Source organism: Heptranchias perlo, chromosome 13, assembly GCF_035084215.1.
Source record: "Heptranchias perlo isolate sHepPer1 chromosome 13, sHepPer1.hap1, whole genome shotgun sequence".
NCBI lineage: Eukaryota > Metazoa > Chordata > Chondrichthyes > Hexanchiformes > Hexanchidae > Heptranchias > Heptranchias perlo.
Window position 1 is genome coordinate 71,799,668 of NC_090337.1, and position 23,749 is coordinate 71,823,416.

At 45.5% G+C, this 23,749-nt stretch overlaps 1 protein-coding gene across 5 annotated transcripts in view; it reads left to right on the forward strand.

Moving 5' to 3' along the window:
- Nucleotides 1–23,749, forward strand: part of ryk (receptor like tyrosine kinase) — a 357,734-nt gene that overhangs the window by 288,088 nt on the left and 45,897 nt on the right. For all 5 annotated transcript variants that reach the window (XM_067995687.1, XM_067995688.1, XM_067995686.1 and 2 more), the window contains one exon: nt 4,455–4,614. In XM_067995687.1, coding sequence (XP_067851788.1) covers nt 4,455–4,614 — 160 coding nt within the window. The remainder of the gene's footprint in view (nt 1–4,454; nt 4,615–23,749) is intronic.

Below are 23,749 nucleotides of genomic sequence, written 5' to 3' on the forward strand. Positions count from 1 at the left end.
TTATCCAATGATTTTATTTAGCAACAAATACACTTACGTGTTGTGTAAGGAAATATTGAATAAAAATATTTATACATGGTTTAGCACCAGGGCTGTGGTGCATCCAAAGAAATCTATGATGTGCTAAAAGAAGATAAAGTAACCTGAGTCATTATAGCATGAGTTCAAATTTGTTTTCTGAAATTATTCTATCATTTAACTATTTCATACTCTTTCATTGCATTATTTCCATGTTAAAGCATATTGTCACATTCTCAGACTTTTTTCTCCCTGTTTTTTTACCTTCATTCTGTGCACAATTAAGCCACTCAAAAATCATCTTTGAGGCATCATAAGACTAGCTTGGAATTAGTGAAATGCATCCTGTGGCCCCATTCCAGGAAGAGCTGGTCTGATCTCAATTTGCGTGAGATTTTTTTTTATTCGTTCATGGGATGTGGGCGTCGCTGGCGAGGCCGACATTTATTGCCCATCCCTAATTGCCCTTGAGAAGGTGGTGGTGAGCCGCCTTCTTGAACCGCTGCAGTCCGTGTGGTGACGGTTCTCCCACAGTGCTGTTAGGAAGGGAGTTCCAGGATTTTGACCCAGCGACGATGAAGGAACGGCGATATATTTCCAAGTCGGGATGGTGTGTGACTTGGAGGGGAACGTGCAGGTGCTGTTGTTCCCATGTGCCTGCTGCTCTTGTCCTTCTCGGTGGTAGAGGTCGCGGGTTTGGGAGGTGCTGTCGAAGAAGCCTTGGCGAGTTGCTGCAGTGCATCCTGTGGATGGTACACACTGCAGCCACAGTGCGCCGGTGGTGAAGGGAGTGAATGTTTAGGGTGGTGGATGGGGTGCCAATCAAGCGGGCTGCTTTATCTTGGATGGCGTAGAGCTTCTTGAGTGTTGTTGGAGCTGCACTCATCCAAGCAAGTGGAGAGTATTCCATCACACTCCTGACTTGTGCCTTGTAGATGGTGGAAAGGCTTTGGGGAGTCAGGAGGTGAGTCACTCGCCGCAGAATACCCAGCCTCTGACCTGCTCTCGTAGCCACAGTATTTATATGGCTGGTACAGTTAAGTTTCTGGTTAATGTTGACCCCCAGGATGTTGATGGTGGGGAATTCGGCGATGGTAATGCGTTGAATGTCAAGGGGAGGTGGTTAGACTCTCTCTTGTTGGAGATGGTCATTGCCTGGCACTTATCTGGCACGAATGTTACTTGCCTCTTATGAGCCCAAGCCTGGATGTTGTCCAGGTCATGCTGCATGCGGGCTCGGACTGCTTCATTATCTGAGGGGTTGCGAATGGAACTGAACACTGTGCAATTATCAGCGAACATCCCCATTTCTGACCTTATGATGGAGGGAAGGTCATTGATGAAGCAGCTGAAGATGGTTGGGCCGAGGACACTGCCCTGAGGAACTCCTGCAGCAGTGTCCTGGGGCTGAGATGATTGGCCTCCAACAACCACTACCATCTTCCTTTGCGCTAGGTATGACTCCAGCCACTGTAGAGTTTTCCACCTGATTCCCATTGACTTCAATTTTACGAGGGCTCCTTGGTGCCACACTCAAATGCTGCCTTGATGTCAAGGGCAGTCACTCTCACCTCACCTCTGGAATTCAGCTCTTTTGTCCATGTTTGGACCAAGGCTGTAATGAGGTCTGGAGCCGAGTGGTCCTGGCGGAACCCAAACTGAGCATCGGTGAGCAGGTTATTGGTGAGTAAGTGTCGCTTGATAGCACTGTCGACGACACCTTCCATCACTTTGCTGATAATTGAGAGTAGACTGATGGGGCGGTAATTGGCCGGATTGGATTTGTCCTGCTTTTTGTGGACAGGACATACCTGGGCAATTTTCCACATTGTCAGGTGATGCCAGTGTTATAGCTGTACTGGAACAGTTTGGCTAGAGGCGCAGCTAGTTCTGGAGCACAAGTCTTCAGCACTACAGCTGGGATGTGGTCGGGGCCCATAGCCTTTGCTGTATCCAGTGCACTCAGCCGTTTCTTGATATCACGTGGAGTTAATCGAGTTGGCTGAAGACTGGCTTCCGTGATGGTGGGGATATCGGGAGGAGGCCGAGATGGATCATCCACTTGGCACTTCTGGCTGCAGATGGTTGCAAACGCTTCAGCCTTGTCTTTTGCACTTGTGCTGGTCTCTGCCATCATTGAGGATGGGGATGTTTGCAGAGCCTCCTCCTCCCATTAGTTGTTTAATTGTCCACCACCATTCACAACTGGATGTGGCAGGACTGCAGAGCTTTGATCTGATCCGTTGGTTGTGGAATTGCTTAGCTCTGTCTATAGCATGTTGCTTCCACTGTTTAGCATGCATGTCGTCCTGAGCTGTAGCTTCACCAGGTTGGCACCTCATTTTTCGGTACGCCTGGTGCTGCTCCTGGCATGTTCTTCTACACTCCTCATTGAACCAGGGTTGATCCCCTGGCTTGTTGGTAATGGTAGAGTGAGGAATATGCCGGGCCATGAGGTTACAGATTGTGCTGGAATACAATTCTGTTGCTGATTGCCCACAATGCCTCATGGATGCCCAGTTTTGAGCTGCTAGATCTGTTCTGAATCTATCCCATTTCGCACGGTGGTAGTGCCACACAACACGTTGGATGGTGTCCTCAGTGCGAAGACGGGACTTCATCTCCACGGAGACTGTGCGGTGGTCACTCCTACCAATACTGTCATGGACAGATGCATTTGCGACAGGTAGATTTGTGAGGACGAGGTCAAGTAAGTTTTTCCCTTTTGTTGGTTCGCTCACCACCTGCCGCAGGCCCAGTCTGGCAGCTATATCCTTCAGGACTCGGCCAGCTTGGTCAGTAGTGGTGCTACCGAGCCACTCTTGGTGATGGACATTGAAGTCCCCCACCCAGAGTACATTCTGTGCCCTTGCTACCCTCAGTGCTTCCTCCAAGTGGTGTTCAACATGGAGGAGGACTGATTCATCAGCTGAGGGAGGACGGTAGGTGGTAATCAGCAGGAGGTTTCCTTGCCCATGTTTGACCAGATGCCATGAGATTTCATGGGGTCCAGAGTCAATGTTGAGGACTCCCAGGGCTACTCCCTCCTGACTGTATATCACTGTACCGCCACCTCTGGTGGGTCTGTCCTGCCGGTGGGACCGGACATACCCAGGGATGGTGATAGAAGAGTCTGGAATGTTGGCTGAAAGATATGATTCTGTGAGTATGGCTATGTCAGGCTGTTGCTTGACTAATCTGCGGGACAGCTCTCCCAATTTTGGCACAAGTCTCCAGATGTTCGTAAGGAGGACCTTGCAGGGTCAACTGGGCTTGGTTTGCCGTTGTCGTGTCCGGTGCTTAGTGGTCCGTCCGGTTTTATTGTTATTATGATTTTTCGCAGCGAGATTTTACAACTGAGTGGCTTGCTGGGCCATTTCAGAGGGCGATTAAGAATCAACCACATTGCTGTGGGTCTGGAGTCACATATCGGCCAGACCGGGTAAGGACGGCAGGTTTCCTTCCCTGAAGGACAATAGTGAACCAGATGGGTTTTTACGACAATCCGGTGGTTTCATGGCCACCATTACTGATACTAGTATTTTAATTCCAGATTTTTATTTTAATTAATTGAATTTAAATTTGCCAGCTGCCGTGGCGGGATTTGAACTCATGACTCCGGATATTAATCCAGGTCTACTGGATTACTAGTCCAGTAACATAACCACTATGCTACCATACCCTCGTGTTGTCATATTGAACACCTTTTACATAATGGTCATGTAAACCATCCTTCTATTTCAGCAGTTAAGTATTTTCCTGTGCCTGAAGCTGTTTGCATCATGTGGGGAAAACCCATACAACTAAGGTTACATTCACCTGCAATGATACATTGCTGTCTTCACAATAGATTTAAGAATGGCTCCACTATATAATTTGTTCAGCTGAATAAAAATATTGAGTTTAGGAAATTGAAATGGAGTTGACATGAAATATATTTTCTCCTTCCCACCCTTATGTTGAGGGAAGCCCACACAAATTCGTATTTCAGACTAGATAATCTATACATTTCTTTTGCAGTCTTGAGGAAAATCTCTTACCAGTGACAGACTACAAAGTGGATATTTGGAACTGTAGCTGACACAAGTTATTGATCTGCTGTATACCCACCATTCTGTCAGTAGTGTAGAAACTAAAATGTATGGTTTTTTTTACAGATGTTAAAAAATCTGCATAGCGCATTAAGGTTTGTTTAAACACAATGAAGTGTGTGCCAGCATTGAAATGTATTCACTTACCATCAGGACCAGACACGCACACGCACACGTACACTCACCCACTAATAGATTTTCTGGTTTCTGTCTTTTATGTTCACTTTGAGAAACTTATGATGTACCAGATTTTATACATTCTGACTTAGAAATTCACACCTTTGTATATTTGTATATTCAAGTTAATAATTCCACTTCCCTATTACAATCCTGCATTTATCTTAGCATTGACGATGGCCTTCAGGTAAAGATTACAGACAACGCACTCTCGAGGGATCTCTTCCCTATGGACTACCATTGCCTGGGGGACAATGAGAATAGACCTGTTCGTTGGATGGCACTTGAAAGTCTTGTCAACAATGAATTTTCCAGTGCGAGTGATGTGGTAAGCAACCCATTCAGCATACGATACTAAACCAGTTTTGAAAAGTAAATACACTTAAATTTGCAAATAATAGAGGGGATAACTTTATGGTTGGGATAACTTTTGGAGAGCTCATTCCCTGGCTTCGTAGGTAAATTCGCTGCTCAGTATGATACTGATCCATATGGAATGGAAAGTCCCATATTCCTAGCCTGTGAAGTATTTCTGACCCTACAATTAGCTAGTTTGGGAGATTATTATCCAGTGACCATCTGAAAATAGCAAGTGTGATTGTAGGGTGATGAAAAGCTCAAGCTCACCCTCAGGCGTGATCCCCTTACGAACATACGAAAATGACGAATAGGAAAAGAACATCGAAACTGTCATACTGTTGTGGTACAACTTAACACCATGGTCCCATCGCCCCTCACCCACCAGCAGACACGTGATCTGCTAGGAGAGGCAAAAAACCATAGGCCAATTCAGGGAGGAAAATCTGGGACATTCTTATCCAACACCACCCCCCCCCCCCCACCCAATTTCAACAACCATTTGATGGTATGGTGTGTATCTATTGTGTGATCAAGAAGATGCATCTCACCACAGTATGGACACGCAGTGTATTCAGTCTTAGTATGGTGACTTGTGCCACTTGTAAGGAGTTTCCAGTTTCTGCTGTCTACCAAGCGAAGGCTTATTTGTCTCATCAATTAATGAATCCTTGGAGGGGTGTAAGCAGGGTTTCTTTGGGGTCAACTTGACTTCAAGATGACAAGGATTGTAATAGAAGATTGGAATAAGTGAATCCTCAGTGGCAGACTCAATAATTCGATATCTGAGCCAGGCAGACTTATGGGCACTGTTGATAACTGAACTGCCAACCTGGCTTACTAATGGATCTTGACAGATGGACCTCTTGGGGAGCTGGGATTCTTATTCCATATAAACTTACAAGCTAGGGCACTGACAAGTCGGGTGCTCTTGGCTGGACAGGCAGCAGGAAGTTCACAGAGGAATTGCTGGATGAAAAAGGGCCAAGGTCCATCAAATTCGCCTTTCACCATCCTGGTAGTTGCATGATACAACAGTAATAGAGTTGTTGACCAATCATAGCAATCAATCTCTATCAATTAGTCCACAACAGACCCAGACATGAGGCAAGGAAAACGAATGGTGGAGAGCTCTAGAAGCCGTAGGTCCCAAGTCTTCTGTTCCACCCAAGCATGCTACACTTACCACATTTCATGTCTCAAATTGGTTAAACATAGAAAATAGAAGCAGGAGTAGGCCATTCGGCCCTTCGAGCCTGCTCCACATTCAAAATGATCATGACTGATCCTCTATCTCAATACCATATTCCCGCTCTCTCCACATACCCCTTGATGTCTTTGTGTCCAGAAATATATCTATCTCCTTCTTAAATATATTCAGTGACATGGTCTCCACAGCCTTCTGTGGTAGAGAATTCCACAGGTTAACCACCCTCTGAGTGAAGAAATTTCTCCTCATCTCAGTCCTAAATGTCCTACCCCATATCCTGAGACTGTGACCCCTCATTCTAGACCCCCCCAGCCAGGGGAAATATCCCCCCTGCATCCAGTCTGTCTAGCCCTGTCAGAATTTTGTATGTTTCAATGAGATTCCTTCTCATCTAAACTCTAGTGAATACAGGCCTAGTCGACTCAATCTCTCCTCATACGACAGACCTGCCATCCCAGTGAACCTTCACTGCACTCCCGCTATGGCAAGTATATCCTTAGGTAAGGAGACTAAAACTGCGGACTATACTCCAGGTGTGGTCTCACCAAGGCCCTGTATAACTGCAGTAAGACATCCTTGCTCCTGTACTCAAATCCTCTTGCAATGAAGGCCAACATACCATTTGCCTTACTAACTTGCTTGCTGCACCTGCATATTTGCTTTTAGTGACTGGTGTACCAGGACTTCCAGGTCCCTTTGTACGTCAACATTTTCCAATCTATCATCATTTAAATAATACTCTGCCTTTCTGTTTTTCCTTCCGAAGTGGATAACTTCACATTTATCCACATTATACTGCATCTGCCAAGTATTTGCCCACTCACTCAACATGTCTAAATTGCCTTGATGCCTCTTTGCATCCTCCTCACAACTCACAATCCCACCTAGTTTTGTGTCGTCAGCAAACTTGGAAATATTATATTTGGTTCCCTCATCCAAATCATTGATATATATTGCAAATAGCTGGGGCCCAAGCACTGATCCCTGCGGAACCCCACTAGTCACTGCCTGCCACCCCGGAAAAGACCCATTTATTTCTACTCTCTGTTTCCTGTCTGTCAACCAATTTTTAATCCATGCCATGTGCTTTAATTTTGCACACTAACCCCGTATGTGGGACTTCATCAAAGACCTTCTGAAAATCCAAATCACCACATCCACTGGTTCTCCCTTATCTCTTCCAGCAATTACATTCTCAAAAAACTACAGTAGGTTTGTCAAACATGATTTCCCTTTCAAAATCCATGTTGACTTTGTCTAATCCCGTTGATATTTTCTAAGTGCCCTGTTATCACATCCTTTACAATAGACTCTAGCATTTTTCCTACTACTGATGTTAGGCTGACTGGTCTGTGGTTCCCTGTTTTCTCTCTCCCACATATTCATATAACTTATTCGTATACTATAATCCCAAAATATTAGTTTCTGAACAATGCTTTGTCCTTGTAAACTGTATGATTTGAGGTGGTAAATTCCAGCAGTACTCCTGCATGAGGAAGGGAGGGGTCCATAAGCCTTGGGTCTTGCCAGCCTGCACATCGGTAAGTGGGGTACAGAAACTTAGAAAATAGGACCAAGAGTAGGCCATTCGGCCCTTCGGGCCTGCTCCGCCATTCAAAATGATCATGGCTGATCGTCTAACTCAGTACCCTGTTCCCGCATCCACTGGCTCTCCCCTATCTATTCTACTAGTTTCATCCTCAAAAAACTCCAGTAGATTTGTTAAGCATAATTTCCCTTTCATAAACCCATGCTGACTTTGTCCAATCCTGTTAATGCCCTCCAAGTGTTCTGTTATCACATCTTTTATTATAGACTCCAGCATTTTCCCCACTACTGATGTTAAGCTAACTGGTCTGTAATTCCCTGTTTTTTCTCTCCCTTTTTTAAATAGTGGGATTACATTTGCCACATTGACGGGTACAGTAGCATAGTGGTTATGTTACTGGACCAGTAATCCAGAGGCCTGGACTAATAATCCAGAGTCATGAGTTCAAACCCTGCAGCTGGGGAATTTAAATTCAATTATTTAAATAAATTCTGGAATTAAAATACCAGTATCCGTGATGGTGGCCATGAAACTCCCGGATTGTCGTAAAAACCCATCTGGTTCACTAATGTCCTTCAGGGAAGGACACCTGCCGCCCTTACCCGGTCTGGCCGAAATATGAATCCAGACCCACAGCAATGTGGTTGATTCTTAATTGCCCTCTGAAATGGCCTAGCAAGCCACTCAGTTGTAAAATCTCGCTAAAAAAAATCATCATAAGAATAAAACTGGATGCACCACCCGGCAACGGACCACTAGGCACCGGACACGACAGCGGCAAACCAAGACCAGTCGACCCTGCAAAGTTCTCCTCACGAACATCTGGGGACTTGTGCCAAAATTGGGAGAGCTGTCCCACAGACTAGTCAAGCAACAGCCTGACATAGCCACACTCTCAGAATCATACCTTTCAGCCAACGTCCCAGACTCTTCCATCACCATCCCTGGGTGTGTCCTGTCCCACCAGCAGGACAGACCCACCAGAGGTGGCGGTACAGTGATATACAGTCAGGAGGGAGTAGCCCTGGGAGTCCTCAACATTGACTCTGGACCCCATGAAATCTCATGGCATCAGGTCAAACATGGGCAAGGAAACTTCCTGCTGATTACCACCTACCGCACTCCCTCAGCTGATGAATCAGTCCTCCTCCATGTTGAACACCACTTGGAGGAAGCACTGAGGGTAGCATGGGCACAGAATGTACCCTGGGTGGGGGACTTCAATGTCCATCACCAAGAGTGGCTCGGTAGCACCATTACTGATCGAGCCCTGAAGGACATAGCTGCCAGATTGGGCCTGCGGCAGTTGGTGAGCGAACCAACACGAGGGAAAAACTTACTTGACCTCGTCCTCACCAATCTACCTGTCGCAAATGCATCTGTCCATGACAGTATTGGTAGGAGTAACCACCGCACAGTCCTCGTGGAGATGAAGTCCCGTCTTCGCACTGAGGATACTATCCAATGTGTTGTGTGGCACTACCACCGTGCTAAATGGGATAGATTCGGAACAGATCTAGCAGCTCAAAACTGGGCATCCATGAGGTGCTGTGGGCAATCAGCAGCAGCAGAATTGTATTCCAGCACAATATGTAACATAACAACACGAGAAATAGGAGCAGGAGTAGGCGAATCGGCCCCTCGAGCCTGCTCCACCATTCAATAAGATCATGGCTGATCTGATCCTAACCTCAAATCTAAAGAACACAAGAAGTAGGAGCAGGACCCGGCCACTCAGCCCCTGGGCCCGCTCCGCCACCCACAGGGCCTTGACCGATCCGAACTCAGCTTCATGTCCAATTTCCTGCCCGCTCCCCGTAACCCCTAATTCCCTTTACTTCTAGGAAACTGTCTATTTCTGTTTTAAATTTATTTAATGATGTCGCTTCCTGGGGCAGCAAATTCCACAGACCTACTACCCTCTGAGTGAAGAAGTTTCTCCTCATCTCAGTTTTGAAAGAGCAGCCCCTTATTCTAAGATTATGCCCCCTCGTTCTAGTTTCACCCATCCTTGGGAACATCCTTACCGCATCCACCCGATCAAGCCCCTTCACAATGTTATATGTTTCAATAAGATCGCCTCTCATTCTTCTGAACTCCAATGAGTAGAGTCCCAATCTACTCAACCTCTCCTCATATGTCCACCCCCTCACCCCCAGGATTAACCGAGTGAACCTTCTTTGTACTGCCTCGAGAGCAAGTATGTCTTTTAAGTATGGAGGCCAAAACTGTATGCAGTATTCCAGGTGCGGTCTCACCAATACCTTATATAACTGCAGCAATACCTCCCTGTTTTTATATTCTATCCCTCTAGCAATAAAAGCCAACATTCCATTGGCCTTCTTGATCACCTGCTGCACCTGCATACTAACATTTTGATTTTCTTGCACTAGGACCCCCAGATCCCTTTGTATTGCAGTACTTTTCAGTTTCTCGCCATTAAGATAATAACTTGCTCTCTGATTTTTCCTGCCAAAGTGCATAACCTCACATTTTCCAATATTGTATTGCATCTGCCAAATCTCCGCCCACTCACCCAGCCTGTCTATATCCCCTTGTAGGTTTTTTATGTCCTCCTCACTCTCTACTTTCCCTCCCATCTTTGTATCATCTGCAAACTTTGATATGTTGCACTCGGTCCCCTCCTCCAAATCGTTAATATAGATTGTAAAGAGTTGGGGACCCAGCACCGACCCCTGCGGAACACCACTGGCTACTGATTGCCAGTCCGAGAATGAACCATTTATCCCAACTCTCTGCTTCCTGTTAGATAACCAATCCTCCACCCATGCCAGAATATTACCCCCAATCCAGTGATTCTTTATCTTGAGCAATAATCTTTTATGTGGCACCTTGTCACTACGCCCACTGGTTCCCCTTTACCCACCCTGTACGTTATGTCCTCAAAGAACTCAAGCAAATTTGTCAGACATGACTTCCCCTTCATAAAGCCATGCTGACTTTGTCCTATTAAATTATGTTTATCCAAATGTTCCGTTCCTGTCTCCTTAATAATAGACTCCAAAATTTTACCCACCACAGATGTTAGGCTAACTGGTCTATAATTTCCAGCCTTCTGCCTACTACCCTTTTTAAATAAGGGTGTTACATGAGCAGTTTTCCAATCTACCGGGACCTTTGCCGAGTCCAGAGAATTTTGGAAAATTATTACCAAAGCATCCACAATCCCTACTGCCACTTCCCTCAAGACCCTAGGATGTAAGCCATCAGGTCCAGGGGATTTATCCGCCTTGAGTCCCATTATTTTACTGAGTACCAATTCCTTAGTGATTTTAATCGTATTTAGCTCCTCCCCCCGCTAGAGACCCCTGTTTGTCCAGTGTTGGGATATTCTTAGTGTCCTCTACCGTAAAGACTGAAACAAAAATATTTCTTCAGCATTTTTGCCATCTCCATGTTTCCCACCATTCATTTCCCGGTCTCGTCCTCTAAGGGACCTATGTTTGCCTTAGCCACCCTTTTTCTTTTTATATAACTATAGAAACTCTTGCTATCTGTTTTTATATTTTTTGCTAATTTATTTTCATAATCTATCTTAATCAATCCTTCAGTTACTTTTTGCTGTCTTTCGAAGACTTCCCAATCTTCTATCCTCCCACTAAGTTTGGCTACCTTAAATGTCCTTGTTTTTAGTCAGATACTATCCTTAATTTCTTTACTTAGCCACAGATGGCTGTCATTTCTTTTACACCCTTTTTTCCTCAGTGGAATATATTTATTTTGAAAGTTGTAAAATAACTCCTTAAATGAACACCACTGCTCATGTACCGTCTTACCCTTTAATCTATTTTCCCAGTCCACTTTAATCAGTTCCGCTCTCATACCATCATAGTCTCCTTTATTCAAGCTCAGTACGCTTGTTTGAGAACCAACCTTCTCACCCTCTAATTGGATATGGAATGTAACCATGTTATGGTCACTCATTCCAAGGGGATCCTTAACTAGGACATTATTAATTAATCCTGGCTCATTACACAGGACCAGGTCCAAGGTTGCTTGCCCCCTTGTTGGATCAGTTACATACTGCTCAAGAAATCCATCCCTAATACACTCAATAAACTCTTCCTCAAGGCTGCCCTGCCCAATTTGATTTGTCCAGTTAATATGATAGTTAAAATCCCCCATAATTATAGCTGTTCCCTTATTACATGCCCCGACTATTTCCTGATTAATACTTCTTGCAGCAGAGTTGCAACTATTAGGAGGCCTATATACTACGCCCACCAGTGTTTTTTTCCCCTTATTATTCCTTATCTCTACCCAAACTGTTTCATTATCCTGATCCTTTGTCCCAGTATCATTTCTCTGTATTACAGTGATTCCTTCCTTTATTAACATAGCCACCCCACCTCCCCTTCCTTCCTGCCTGTCCTTCCTGATTATTAAATACCCTGGCGTATTTAATTCCCAGTCGTTGTCACCCTGCAGCCATGTTTCTGGCCACAATATCATACCCATACGTAGTTATTTGTGCCGTTAACTTGTCCATTTTGTTACGAATGCTACGTGCATTCAGATAAAGAACTTTCAAATATGTTTTGTGACAATTAGTTCCTGCTTTTTCCTTTTTTAACACTTCACCTTTTACTCCATACCTTCTGTCCCTTCCTGACACGCTTTCTCCTGCTCAGGTTCCCAACTCAGGTTCCCAACCCCCTGCCACTTTAGTTTAAACCCTCCCCAGCAGCACTAGCAAACACTCCCCCGAGGACAGCGGTCCCGGCCCTGCCCATGTGCAGACCGTCAGGTTTGTACTGGTCCCACCTCCCTCATGGCCCGTCATATTCCTCACTCTACCATTACCAACAAGCCAGGGGATCAACCCTGGTTCAATGAGGAGTGTAGAAGAGCATGCCAGGAGCAGCACCAAGCATACTTAAAAATGAGGTGCCAACCTGGTGAAGCTACAACTCAGGACGACATGCATGCCAAACAGCGGAAGCAACATGCTACAGACAGAGCTAAGCGATTCCACAAATAACGGATCAGATCAAAGCTCTGCAGTCCTGCCACATTCAGTCGTGAATGGTGGTGGACAATTAAACAACTAACGGGAGGAGGAGTCTCTGTAAACATCCCCACCCTCAATGATGGTGGAGTCCAGCACGTGAGTGCAAAAGACAAGGCTGAAGCGTTTGCAACCATCTTCAGCCAGAAGTGCCGAGTGGATGATCCATCTCGGCCTCCTCCCGATATCCCCACCATCACAGAAGCCAGTCTTCAGCCAATTCGATTCACTCCACGTGATATCAAGAAACGGCTGAGTGCACTGGATACAGCAAAGGCTATAGGCCCCGACAACATCCCATCTGTGGTGCTGAAGATTTGTGCTCCAGAACTAGCTGCGCCTCTAGCCAAGCTGTTCCAGTACAGCTACAACACTGGCATCCACCCGACAATGTGGAAAATTGCCCAGGTATGTCTCGTCCACGAAAAGCAGGACAAATCCAATCTGGCCAATTACCGCCCCATCAGTCTACTCTCAATCATCAGCAAAGTGATGGAAGGTGTCATCGACAGTGCTATCAAGCGGCACTTACTCACCAATAACCTGCTCGCCGATGCTCAGTTTGGGTTCCGCCAGGACCACTCGGCTCCAGACCTCATTACAGCCTTGGTCCAAACATGGAAAAAAGAGCTGAATTCCAGAGGTGAGGTGAGAGTGACTGCCCTTGACATCAAGGCAACATTTGACCGAGTGTGGCACCATGGAGCCCTAGTAAAATTGAAGTCAATGTGAATCGGGGAAAACTCTCCAGTGGCTGGAGTCATACCTAACACACAGGTTGTTGGAGGCCAATCATATCAGCCCCAGGACATTGCTGCAGGAGTTCCTCAGGGCAGTGTCCTCGGCCCAACCATCTTCAGCTGCTTCATCAATGACCTTCGCTCCATCATAAGGTCAGAAATGGGGATTTTCGCTGATGATTGCTCAGTGTTCAGTTCCATTCGCAACCCCTCAGATAATGAAGCAGTCCGAGCCCGCATGCAGCAAGACCTGGACAACATCCAGGCTTGGGCTCATAAGTGGCAAGTAACATTCGTGCCAGGCAATGACCATCTCCAACAAGAGAGAGTCTAACCACCTCCCCTTGACATTCAACGGCATTACCATCGCCGAATCCCCCACCATCAACATCCTGGGGGTCACCATTGACCAGAAACTTAACTGGACCAGCCATATAAATACTGCGGCTGCAAGAGCAGGTCAGAGGCTGGGTATTCTGCGGTGAGTGACTCACCTCCTGACTCCCCAAAGCCTTTCCACCAACTACAAGGCACAAGTCAGGAGTGTGATGGAATACTCTCCACTTGCCTGGATAAGTGCAGCTCCAACAACACTCAAGAAGCTCGACACCATCCAGGACAAAGCAGCCCGCTTGATTGGCACCCCATCCACCACCCTAAACATTCACACCCTTCACCACCGGCGTACTGTGGCTGCAGTGTGTACCATCCACAGGATGCACTGCAGCAACTCACCAGGTCTTCTTCGACTGCACCTCCCAAACCCGCGACCTCTACCACCTAGAAGGACAAGAGCGGCAGGCACATGGGAACATCACGACCTGCACGTTCCCTTCCAAGTCATACACCATCCCGACTTGGAAATATATCGCCGTTCCTTTATCGTCGCTGGGTGAAAATCTTTGAACTCCCTTCCTAACAGCACTGTGGGAGAACCTTCACCACACGGACTGCAGCGGTTCAAGAAGGCGGCTCACCACCACCTTCTCAAGGGCAATTCGGGTTGGGCAATAAATGCCGGCCTCGCCAGCGACGCCCACATCCCATGAATGAATATTTTTAAAAAAACTCTCCAATCTGTTGGAACTGTTCCAGAGTCTATAGAATTTTGGAAGTTGATCACCAATGCATCCACTATTTCCACAGCTACTTCCTTGAGTACTCTGGGATATAGATGATCAGGCCCTGGGGATTTGTCAGCCTTTAGCCCCATTAATTTCCCTCGCACTATTTTTTTTACTAATACTGATTTCCTTCAGTTCCTCCCTCTCGCTAGACCGTTGGTTCCCTTACATTTCTGGCAGGTTATTTGTGTCCTCCTTTGTGATGACAGAACCAAAGTATGTGTTTAATTGTTCTGCCATTTGTTACCCATTATAATTTCTCCCATTTCTGACTGTAAGGGACCTACATTTGTCTTCACTAAGCTTTTACAGTCAGTTTTTATGCTCCCTGCTAGTTTACTCTCATACTCTATTTGTCCCCTCTTAATTAATGTCTATGTCCTCCTTTGATGAATTCTGAACTTCTCCCAATCCTCAGGCTTGCCGCTTTTTCTGGCAATTTTATATGTCTCCTCTTTGGATCTAATACTATCCCTAATTTCTTTTGTAAGCCACGGTTGAGCCACCTTTCCTCTTTTATTCTTGCGTCAGACAGGAATGAATAATTGTTGTAATTCCTGCACACGTTCTTTAAATATTAGCCATTGCCTATCCACCGTCATCCCTTTGAGTAAAGTTCCCCAATCTATCCTAGCCAACTCACACCTGATACTTTCGTAATTTCCTTTATTTAGATTCAGAACCCTAGTTTCGGATTCAACTACTTCACTCTCCATCTTAATGAGGAATTCAATCATGTTATGGTCGCTCTTCCCTTAGGCACCCCGCAAAACAAGATTGTTAATTAATCCTTTCTCATTGCACAATACCCAGTCTAGGATCGCCTCTTCTCTAGTTCGTTCCTCAACTTATTGGTCTAGAAAACGTACACACTCCAGGAATTCCTCCCCCACAGTATTATTGCTAATTTGGTTTGACCAATCTATATGTATGTTAAAGTTACCCATGATTATAGTTGTACCCTTGCATGCCTCTCTAATTTCCTGTTTAATGCCCTCCCCTACATCTCCATTACTGTTTGGGGGCCTATAGACAACCCCCACCAATGTTTTCTGCCCCTTGCTGTTTCTTAGCTCCACCCATACAGATTCCACATGGTGATTTTCCAAGCCAATATCCTTCCTCACTATTGCATTGATTTCCTCCTTTACTAATAACGCTACCCCAACCTCCTTTCCCTTTTTGCCTGTCCTTTCTAAACATTGAATACCCCTGGATGTTCCGTTCCCATCCTTGGTCACCCTGCAGCCATGACTCTGTAACGCAACTGTATCATAACCATTACTATCTATCTACGCTGTTAATTCATCTACCTTATTGCGAATGCTCCGCGCATTAAGACACAATGCCTTTAGACTTTTTTTAAGATTGCTCGTCATCTTAGTTTTATTTTGCACTATGGCCCTATTTGTTTTTTGTCCTTGTTTTCTCTGCCTTCCACTATTGCTTCTTCCCTTTCTGTCTTTCGTTTCTATCCTTGCTTCCCCCTCCTCTGACTCCCTGCTCAGGTTCCCATCCCCCTGCCATTCTAGTTTAAACCTTCCCCAACAACACTAGCAAACGCCTCTGCGAGGACATCGGTCCCGGTCCTGCTCGGGTGTAACCCATCCCACTTGTACAGGTCCCACCTTTCCCAGAATCGGTCCCAATGTCCCAGGAATCTAAATCCTCCCTTCTACATCATCCCTGCAGCCACACATTCATCTGGTCTATTCTCCTGTTCCTATACTCATTAGCACGTGTAAACAATTTTACAACACCAAGTTATAGTCCAACGATTTTATTTTTAATCCCACAAGCTTTCGGGGGCTTTCCCCTTCCTCAGGCGGTGTGGACACCGCCTGAGGAAGGGGAAAGCCCCCGAAAGCTTGTGGGATTAAAAATAAAATCGTTGGACTATAACTTGGTGTTGTAAAATTGTTTACAATTGTTAACCCCAGTCCATCACCGGCATCTCCACATCATTAGCACGTGGCACTGGTAGTAATCCTGAGATCACTACCTTTGAGGTCCTGCTTTTTAATTTATTTCCTAACTCCTTAAATTCACCTTGCAGGATCTCATCCCTTTTTTTTTAACCTATGTCGTTGGTTCCAGTATGGACCACGACTATTGGCTGTTCACCCTCCCCCTCCAGAATGCCCTGCAGCCACTGCGTGACATCCTTGACCCTAGCACCGGTGATGCAAAATACCATCCTGGAGTCACGTTTGCGGCCGCAGAAACGCCTATCTGTTCCCCTTACAATTGAATCCCCTATCAATATAGCCATTCCACTCTTATTCCTCCCCTCCTGCGCAGCAGAGCCACGAACTTGGCTGTTGCTGCTTTCCCCAATAAGCCATCTCCCCCAACAGCATCCAAAGCGCTATATCTGTTTGAGAGGGAGATGGCCCCAGGGGACTCCTGCTCTACCTGCCTAGTCCTTTTACTCTGCCTGGCGGTCACCCATTTCCTTTCTGCCTGCGTAATCTTTACCTGCGGCGTGACCACCTCACTGAACATGCTATCCACGATAGTCTCAGCATCGCTGATGCTCCACAGTGAATCTACCCACAGCTCCATCTCCGAAATGTGGTTAGCCAGTAGCTGCAGCTGGACACACTTCCTGCACACATGATCACCAGGGACACTGGTAGTGTCCATGACTTCCCACATAGTGCAGGAGGAGCATATCACGGGTGCGAGCTCTTCTGCCATGACTTGCCTTAGATTTAAACTGCGTTCACCTCTCGGACTCTCTTCCTGCTGTCTGGACTCTCCTTTTGCACTGCGCTCACCTCTCGGACTCTCCATTTACTCTGTGCTCACCTCTCGGACACTCTTCCTGCTCTCTAGACTCTCCTTTTACACTGCGTTCACCTCTCTGACTCTCTTCCCGCTCTCGGGACTCTCCTTTTACACCGCAGGTGCCGAAGTGCCTCCCACTGGGAGGGAGTGTGCACTCCCTAGTGGGCAAATTTCTCAGCAGCTTGGTTTGGAGCCTCTTAAGCATACTGATGGGTTTCATACATGTCAGACACTTGGGTGACCAAAATAAAAGTATTCTCAGCTCGTGATGCTGTAGAATCTGCCCCATTAACATTGCAGAGTATATTACCCAGGACTAGCACAACACGAAAAACAACTTCACGTGCTTACGTTTTGCACTCTAGAGCAAAAACAACTGCACGACTTTTATTTCTGGCCACTGGACTTTCCCCGATGGCTAGTCAAGGTCTACAATATGAAAACCACTTGCAATACAGCTACCTCCCGAGGAATAGACAATTATGGTTGTTTCATGCGAGTCAGGAAACAATGGCCCAGAAATTGCTGGAAAAATAACTGAGTATAAATGTGTGAAATTCATCACTTTGGGAAGGCTGTCTCCCATAGTAACAGAGGTTTACGACGCACTTGACTTTTGATTCCGCAGTTTTAAAATTATCTGTACCTTCCCAGCTGTGGTAAGATCTTTACATTTCTTTCTGCATTGGTCCGCTGGCTGTGGAACCTTGGACGTCGCAGTGGGGCGCTCTGCCACCTCCTTCCATGCCAGCAACCTGCACACCTCATTTCCCAGCAGCTGCTGATGTCTCATCTCAACCTCGTCCAACAGTACCCGCGGGTCATCTTCGGCAAATATGTGGGACCTCTTCCTATCACCTGTCTTTGCTTGTGACATCTTTCAAGGGTTTTCTCTGAAGAAGCATCTATGCAAAACACTGTCAATTATTTTCTATTGCTTTGTAAGAAGGTTTTAATTTTTAAAACATTTTAGTAACTTTTTAAGTTAGTTTTAGATCATTTCAAAAGTTACAGGGCACTCATCGCTCAGTGCCACACCCTAACTGAGATGATGGGGTCTGTTTTCAACTATTTATACGGTCATGTGGTTGGTTTGTTTGATCGATCATTGGATCTGACGTTGATGAGGTTCCAGGTGCCCCGTTGACCTTGCTGTGCCATTATCAATTCACATTTCCAGCCTTTTACGGCGTAAAAATAATACGATCTAAAGGGTGGGCTAAAAAAAAATCAAATTCACGGCCCTCGCTGCGAGATGCCCAGCTCCAGCAATTTCTGGGCAGAAGTTGAGAGATCCATAAGTGGGAGCCACTTCTGGTGGCAGCTATGTACTGTAAAAAAGGATATTAGTGAAGTTTAAGCTCTGCATTGCCCATCCTACAGTGGTTTAAATATTAAACTCTGAACTGATGAAGAGGTTCCTGTTCATCATGTTTTGTTTTATAGCATAGTACCATGCCTCACAGTACTGCAGACTCTTCCAATCAACTAAAAAATCACTGGCAGTTAGCTTGATTTTTTTGGTGACTCTAATGTAGCTTTTCATTGTTTTTGCAGTTCCAAATCCTTTGTTTTTTGTTGTACTTGTTCTTGGCAAGTGTGTGTTTGTATTGTATTACTAGGAACGTTATGCAATGAATCATCAAGATGGAAGATTTCATGTTAAGCGCAGGATCACAAGCAAGGTGAAGTTGACACTGAAATTAGGGACAGCATGTGCTAGATACTGAGATCAGTCAGAGTCTTCAATTAAATATTACGAACATAAGAAATAGGAGCAAAAGTAGACCATACGGCCCCTCGAACCTGCTTCGCCAGTCAATAAGATCATGGCTGATCTTCGACCTCAACTCCACTTTCCCACCCAATCCCCATATCCCTTGATTCCCTTCGAGTTCAAAAATCTATCGGTCTCAATCTTGAATATACTCAATGACTGAGCTTTTACAGCCCTCTGGGGTAGAGAATTCTAAAAATTCACAACCCTCTGAGTGAAGACGTTTTTCCTCATCTCGGTCCGAAATGGCCGCCCACTTATCTTGAGACTACGACCCCAAGTTCTAGAATCTCCAGCCAGGGGAAACAGCCTGTCAGCGTCTATCCTGCCAAGCCCTCTAAGAATTTAATATGTTTCAGTGAGATCACCTCTCATTCTTCTAAACTCCAGAGAATATAGGCCCATTTTATTCAATCTCTCCTCATAGGGCAACCCTCTCATCCCAGGAATAGACTGGCGGTTAACATAAAAGGGAATCAAAAAGTCTTCTATAGGCATACTGACAGAAGCGTTCAAAATCATGAAGGGTTTAGACAGAGTAAATAAAGAGAATTGTTCCCGCAGGCGGAAGGGTCGAGAACCAGTGGACACAGATTTAAGGTGATTGGCAAAAGAACCAAAGACGACACGAGGAAAATCTTTTTTACGCAGCGAGTAGTTATGATCTAGAATGCACTACTTGAAAGGGTGGTGGAAGCAGATTCAATTGTGGATTTCAAAAAGGAATTGGATAAATACTTGAAGGGAAAGAATTTGCTGGGCTATGGGGAAAGAGCAGGAGAATGGGACTAACTGGATTGCTCTTACAAAGAGCCGGCATAGGCTCAATGGACTGAATGGCCCCCTTCTGTGCTGTAACCATGCTATGATTCTGAATCAATCTAGTGAACCTTTGTTGAGCCCCCTCTAAGGCAATTATATCCTTCCTTAGGTAAGGAGACCAAAATTGTACACAGTACTCCAGGTTTGGTCTCACCAGAGTAAGTTGCAGTAAGACCCCCTCTTGTAATAAAGGCTAACATACCATTTGACTTCCTAATTGCTTGCTGTACCTGCATGCTAACTTTCTGTGATTCGTGTACAAGGACACCCAAATCCCTCTGACTACAAACATTTCTTAGTGTCTCACCTTTTAAAAAATATTCTGCTTTTCTATTCTTCCTACCAAAGTAGATAATTTCACATTTCCCCACATTGGACTACATCTGCCACCTTCTCGCCCACTCACTTTACCTGTCTATAGCCCTATGCAGACTCTTTGTGTCGTCCTCACAGCTTACTTTCCTGCCCAGCCTTGTATCGTCAGCAAACTTGGATACGTTACACTTGGTCCCCCTAAGTCATTGATATATATTATAAACAGCTGAGGCCCAAGCACTGATCCTTGCGGCACCCCACTAGTTACAACCCGTTTATTCCTACTCTCTGTTTTCTTTCCGTTAACCAATCCTCAATGCTTGCTAATACATTACCTCCAAACCCATGAGCCCTAATCTTGTGTAACAATCTTTTATGTGGCACTTTATCGAACGCCTTCTGAAAATCCAAATATATGACATCCACTGGTTCCCCTTTATCTACCCTGCTAGTTACACCCTCAAAAAATTCGATTAGATTTGTCAAACACAATTTCTCTTTCATAAAACTGTGTTGGCTCTGCCTAATCATATTATGATTTTCTAAGTGCCCTGTTACTACGTCGTTAATACATTCTAGCATTTTCCCAACTACTGATGTCAGGCTAACTGGCCTATAGTTTGCTTTTTGCGCTCTCCCTCCTTTCTTGAATAGCGGGGTTACATTTGCTACCTTCCAATCCACGGGAACCGTTCTAGAATCTAGGGAATTCTGGAAGATCAAATCCAATGCATCCACTGTCTGCAGCCACCTCTTTTAAATGATGTTGGCCATCAGGTCCAGGGAATTGTCAGCTTTCGGCTGTTAGTGTTGTGTTATTTTTAAGTCACTTCATTTTAAAACGGAATAATTTTGTTTCTCATTCTCTTCTTCCGTAGAAGAACGTGCGGAGATTGTGCACTAAGTGCTTATCCTGAGGGTAATTTGTTGGCTCACTAACTTAAAATAGTTGATCAGGATGTGCCTGATGATGATTAGAAATGCATAGAAGTTATAACATGGAAACAATTTACATAAGCATGAGTTGCAGTGATTGTAAACTGAAGGTGGGAAGAGACAATATGAAACAGCCTAGAGTTAAACTCTGAGGGCCAAGAGGCTGTTGTCCCCTAATAGAAGGTGTGTGGTCGACTTCGATCAGCCACCAACCAACGACCAGCTGTAGAGTAAGTAGTGGAGAGGAGGTAGACCGAGAGGGGTGGGGAGAGTAATAGCTGGGAACTACCAGTGTAGTGGGATTTAGGGGAGCCAAGCAGTGATTGATAGTCAACCAGGAGGCAGCAGAAATTGAACCTGAACTCCAAAGGAGGTGTGTAGTGGTCTCAGGTGTTTGCAATATACAGCAGGAGAGGAGCGTGGAGCATTGGGAATTAAATCAAGAGACCAGCAAAGAGCATGGAGCTAGGAGGGAGTGAAAGGCCAATCAAGGGAATCAGGTCCAAGGAACAGCTGTAGAGTGATGAGTGAACAAAATCTGAAGCAGCGGGAGCTGAAAGAACCAATCTAATGAAGAGCGCTGGAGAAGTTCGGAACAAATTTGCAGTTTGGGTGTGTAACTGACAAATGTATTTCAATTCACTTTTGATAAGTGTAAGATGATACCAGAACTGAGAGGTTACAACTATCAGGAAAGATTGAACAGGCTGGGGTTCTTTTCTCTGGAAAAGAGTTAGCTTTTTTTTATTCGTTCGTGGGATGTGGGCGTCGCTGGCAAGGCCAGCATTTATTGCCCATCCCTAATTGCCCTTGAGAAGGTGGTGGTGAGCTGCCTTCTTGAACCGCTGCAGTCCGTGTGGTGAAGGTTCTCCCACAATGCTGTTAGGAAGGGAGTTCCAGGATTTTGACCCAGTGACAGACAATGAAGGAACGGCGATATATTTCCAAGTCGGGATGGTGTGTGTCTTGGAGGGGAACATTCAGGTGGTGTTGTTCCCATGTGCCTGCTGTTCTTGTCCTTCTAGGTGGTAGAGGTCGCGGGTTTGGGAGGTGCTGTCGAAGAAGCCTTGACGAGTTGCTGCAGTGCATCCTGTGGATGGTACACACTGCAGCGCCGGTGGTGGAGGGAGTGAATGTTTAGGGTGGTGGATGGGGGTCAATCAAGCGGGCTGCTTTGTCCTGGATGGTGTCGAGCTTCTTGAGTGTTGTTGGAGCTGCACTCATCCAGGCAAGTGGAGAGTATTCTGTCACACTCCTGACTTGTGCCTTGTAGATGGTGGAAAGGCTTTGGGGAGTTAGGAGGTGAGTCACTCGCCACAGAATACCCAGCCTCTGACCTGCTCTTGTAGCCACAGTATTTATATGGCTGGTCCAGTTAAGTTTCTGGTCAATGGTGACCCCCAGGATGTTAATGGTGACGAAGGGGATAATCTCCGAAAGCTTGTGATTTTAAAATAAAATTGTTGGACTATAACCTGGTGTTGTAAGATTCCTTACATTCAGCTAAGTGTCACTGCTGCAGGAAAAAATATCAAGTCCAAGCCTAGGTTTTTGGGAGAGACTGAGGCATTCAAGAAAAAAAAATATCAAAAGATACAGAACATTTCATAGAATCATAGAATGGTTAAAGCGCAGAAGACGACCATTTGGCCCATCGAACCTATGCCGGCTCTTTGTAAGAGCAATCCAGCTAGTCCCACTCCCCCACCCTATCCCCATAGCCCTACAAATTTTTTCCCTTCAAATACTTATCGAGTTCCCTTTTGAAAGCCATGATTGAATCTGCTTCCACCACCCTTTCAGACATAGAAAATAGAAGCAGGAGCAGGCCATTCGGCCCTTCGAGCCTGCTCCGCCATTCAATATGATCATGGCTGATCCTCTATCTCAATACCATTTCCTGCTCTCTTTCCCCATACCCCTTGATTTCTTTTGTGTCTAGAAATCTATCCAGCTCCTTCTTAAATATATTCAGTGACTTGGCCTCCACAGCCTTCTGTGGTAGAGATTTCCACAGGTTAACCACCCTCTGAGTGAAGAAATTTCTCCTCATCTCAGTCCTAAATGTCCTACCCTGTATCCTGAGACTGTGACCCCTCGTTCTAGAGCCCCCAGCCAGGGGAAACATCCTCCCTGCATCCAGTCTGTGTCGCCCTGTCAGAATTTTATATGTTTCAATGAGATCCCCTCTCATTCTTCTAAACTTGAGTGAATACTGGCCGAGTCGACCCAATCTGTCCTCATACAACAGTCCTGCCATCCCAGGAATCAGTCTGGTGAACCTTCACTGCACTCCCTCAATGGCAAGTATATCCTTTCTTAGGTAAGGAGAGTGAAACTGCACACAATACTTCAGGTGTGGTCTCACCAAGGCCCTGTATAACTGCAGTAAGACATCCTTGCTCCTGTACTCAAATCCTCTTGCAATGAAGGCCAACATACCATTTGCCTTCCTAATTGCTTGCTGCACCTGCATATTTGCTTTCAGTGACTGGTGTACAAGGACACCCAGGTCCCTTTGTATATCAACATTTCCCAATCTATCACCATTTAAATAATACTCTGCCTTTCTGTTTTTCCTTCCGACGTGGATAACTTCACATTTATCCACATTGTACTGCATCTGCCATGTATTTGCCCACTCACTCAACTTTTCTAAATCGTCTTGAAGCCTCTTTGCATCCCCCTCACAACTCACGATCCCACCTAGTTTTGTGTGATCAGCAAACTTGGAAATATTACATTTGGTTCCCTCATCCAAATCATTGATATATATTGTGAATAGCTGGTGCCCAAGCACTGATCCCTGCGGTA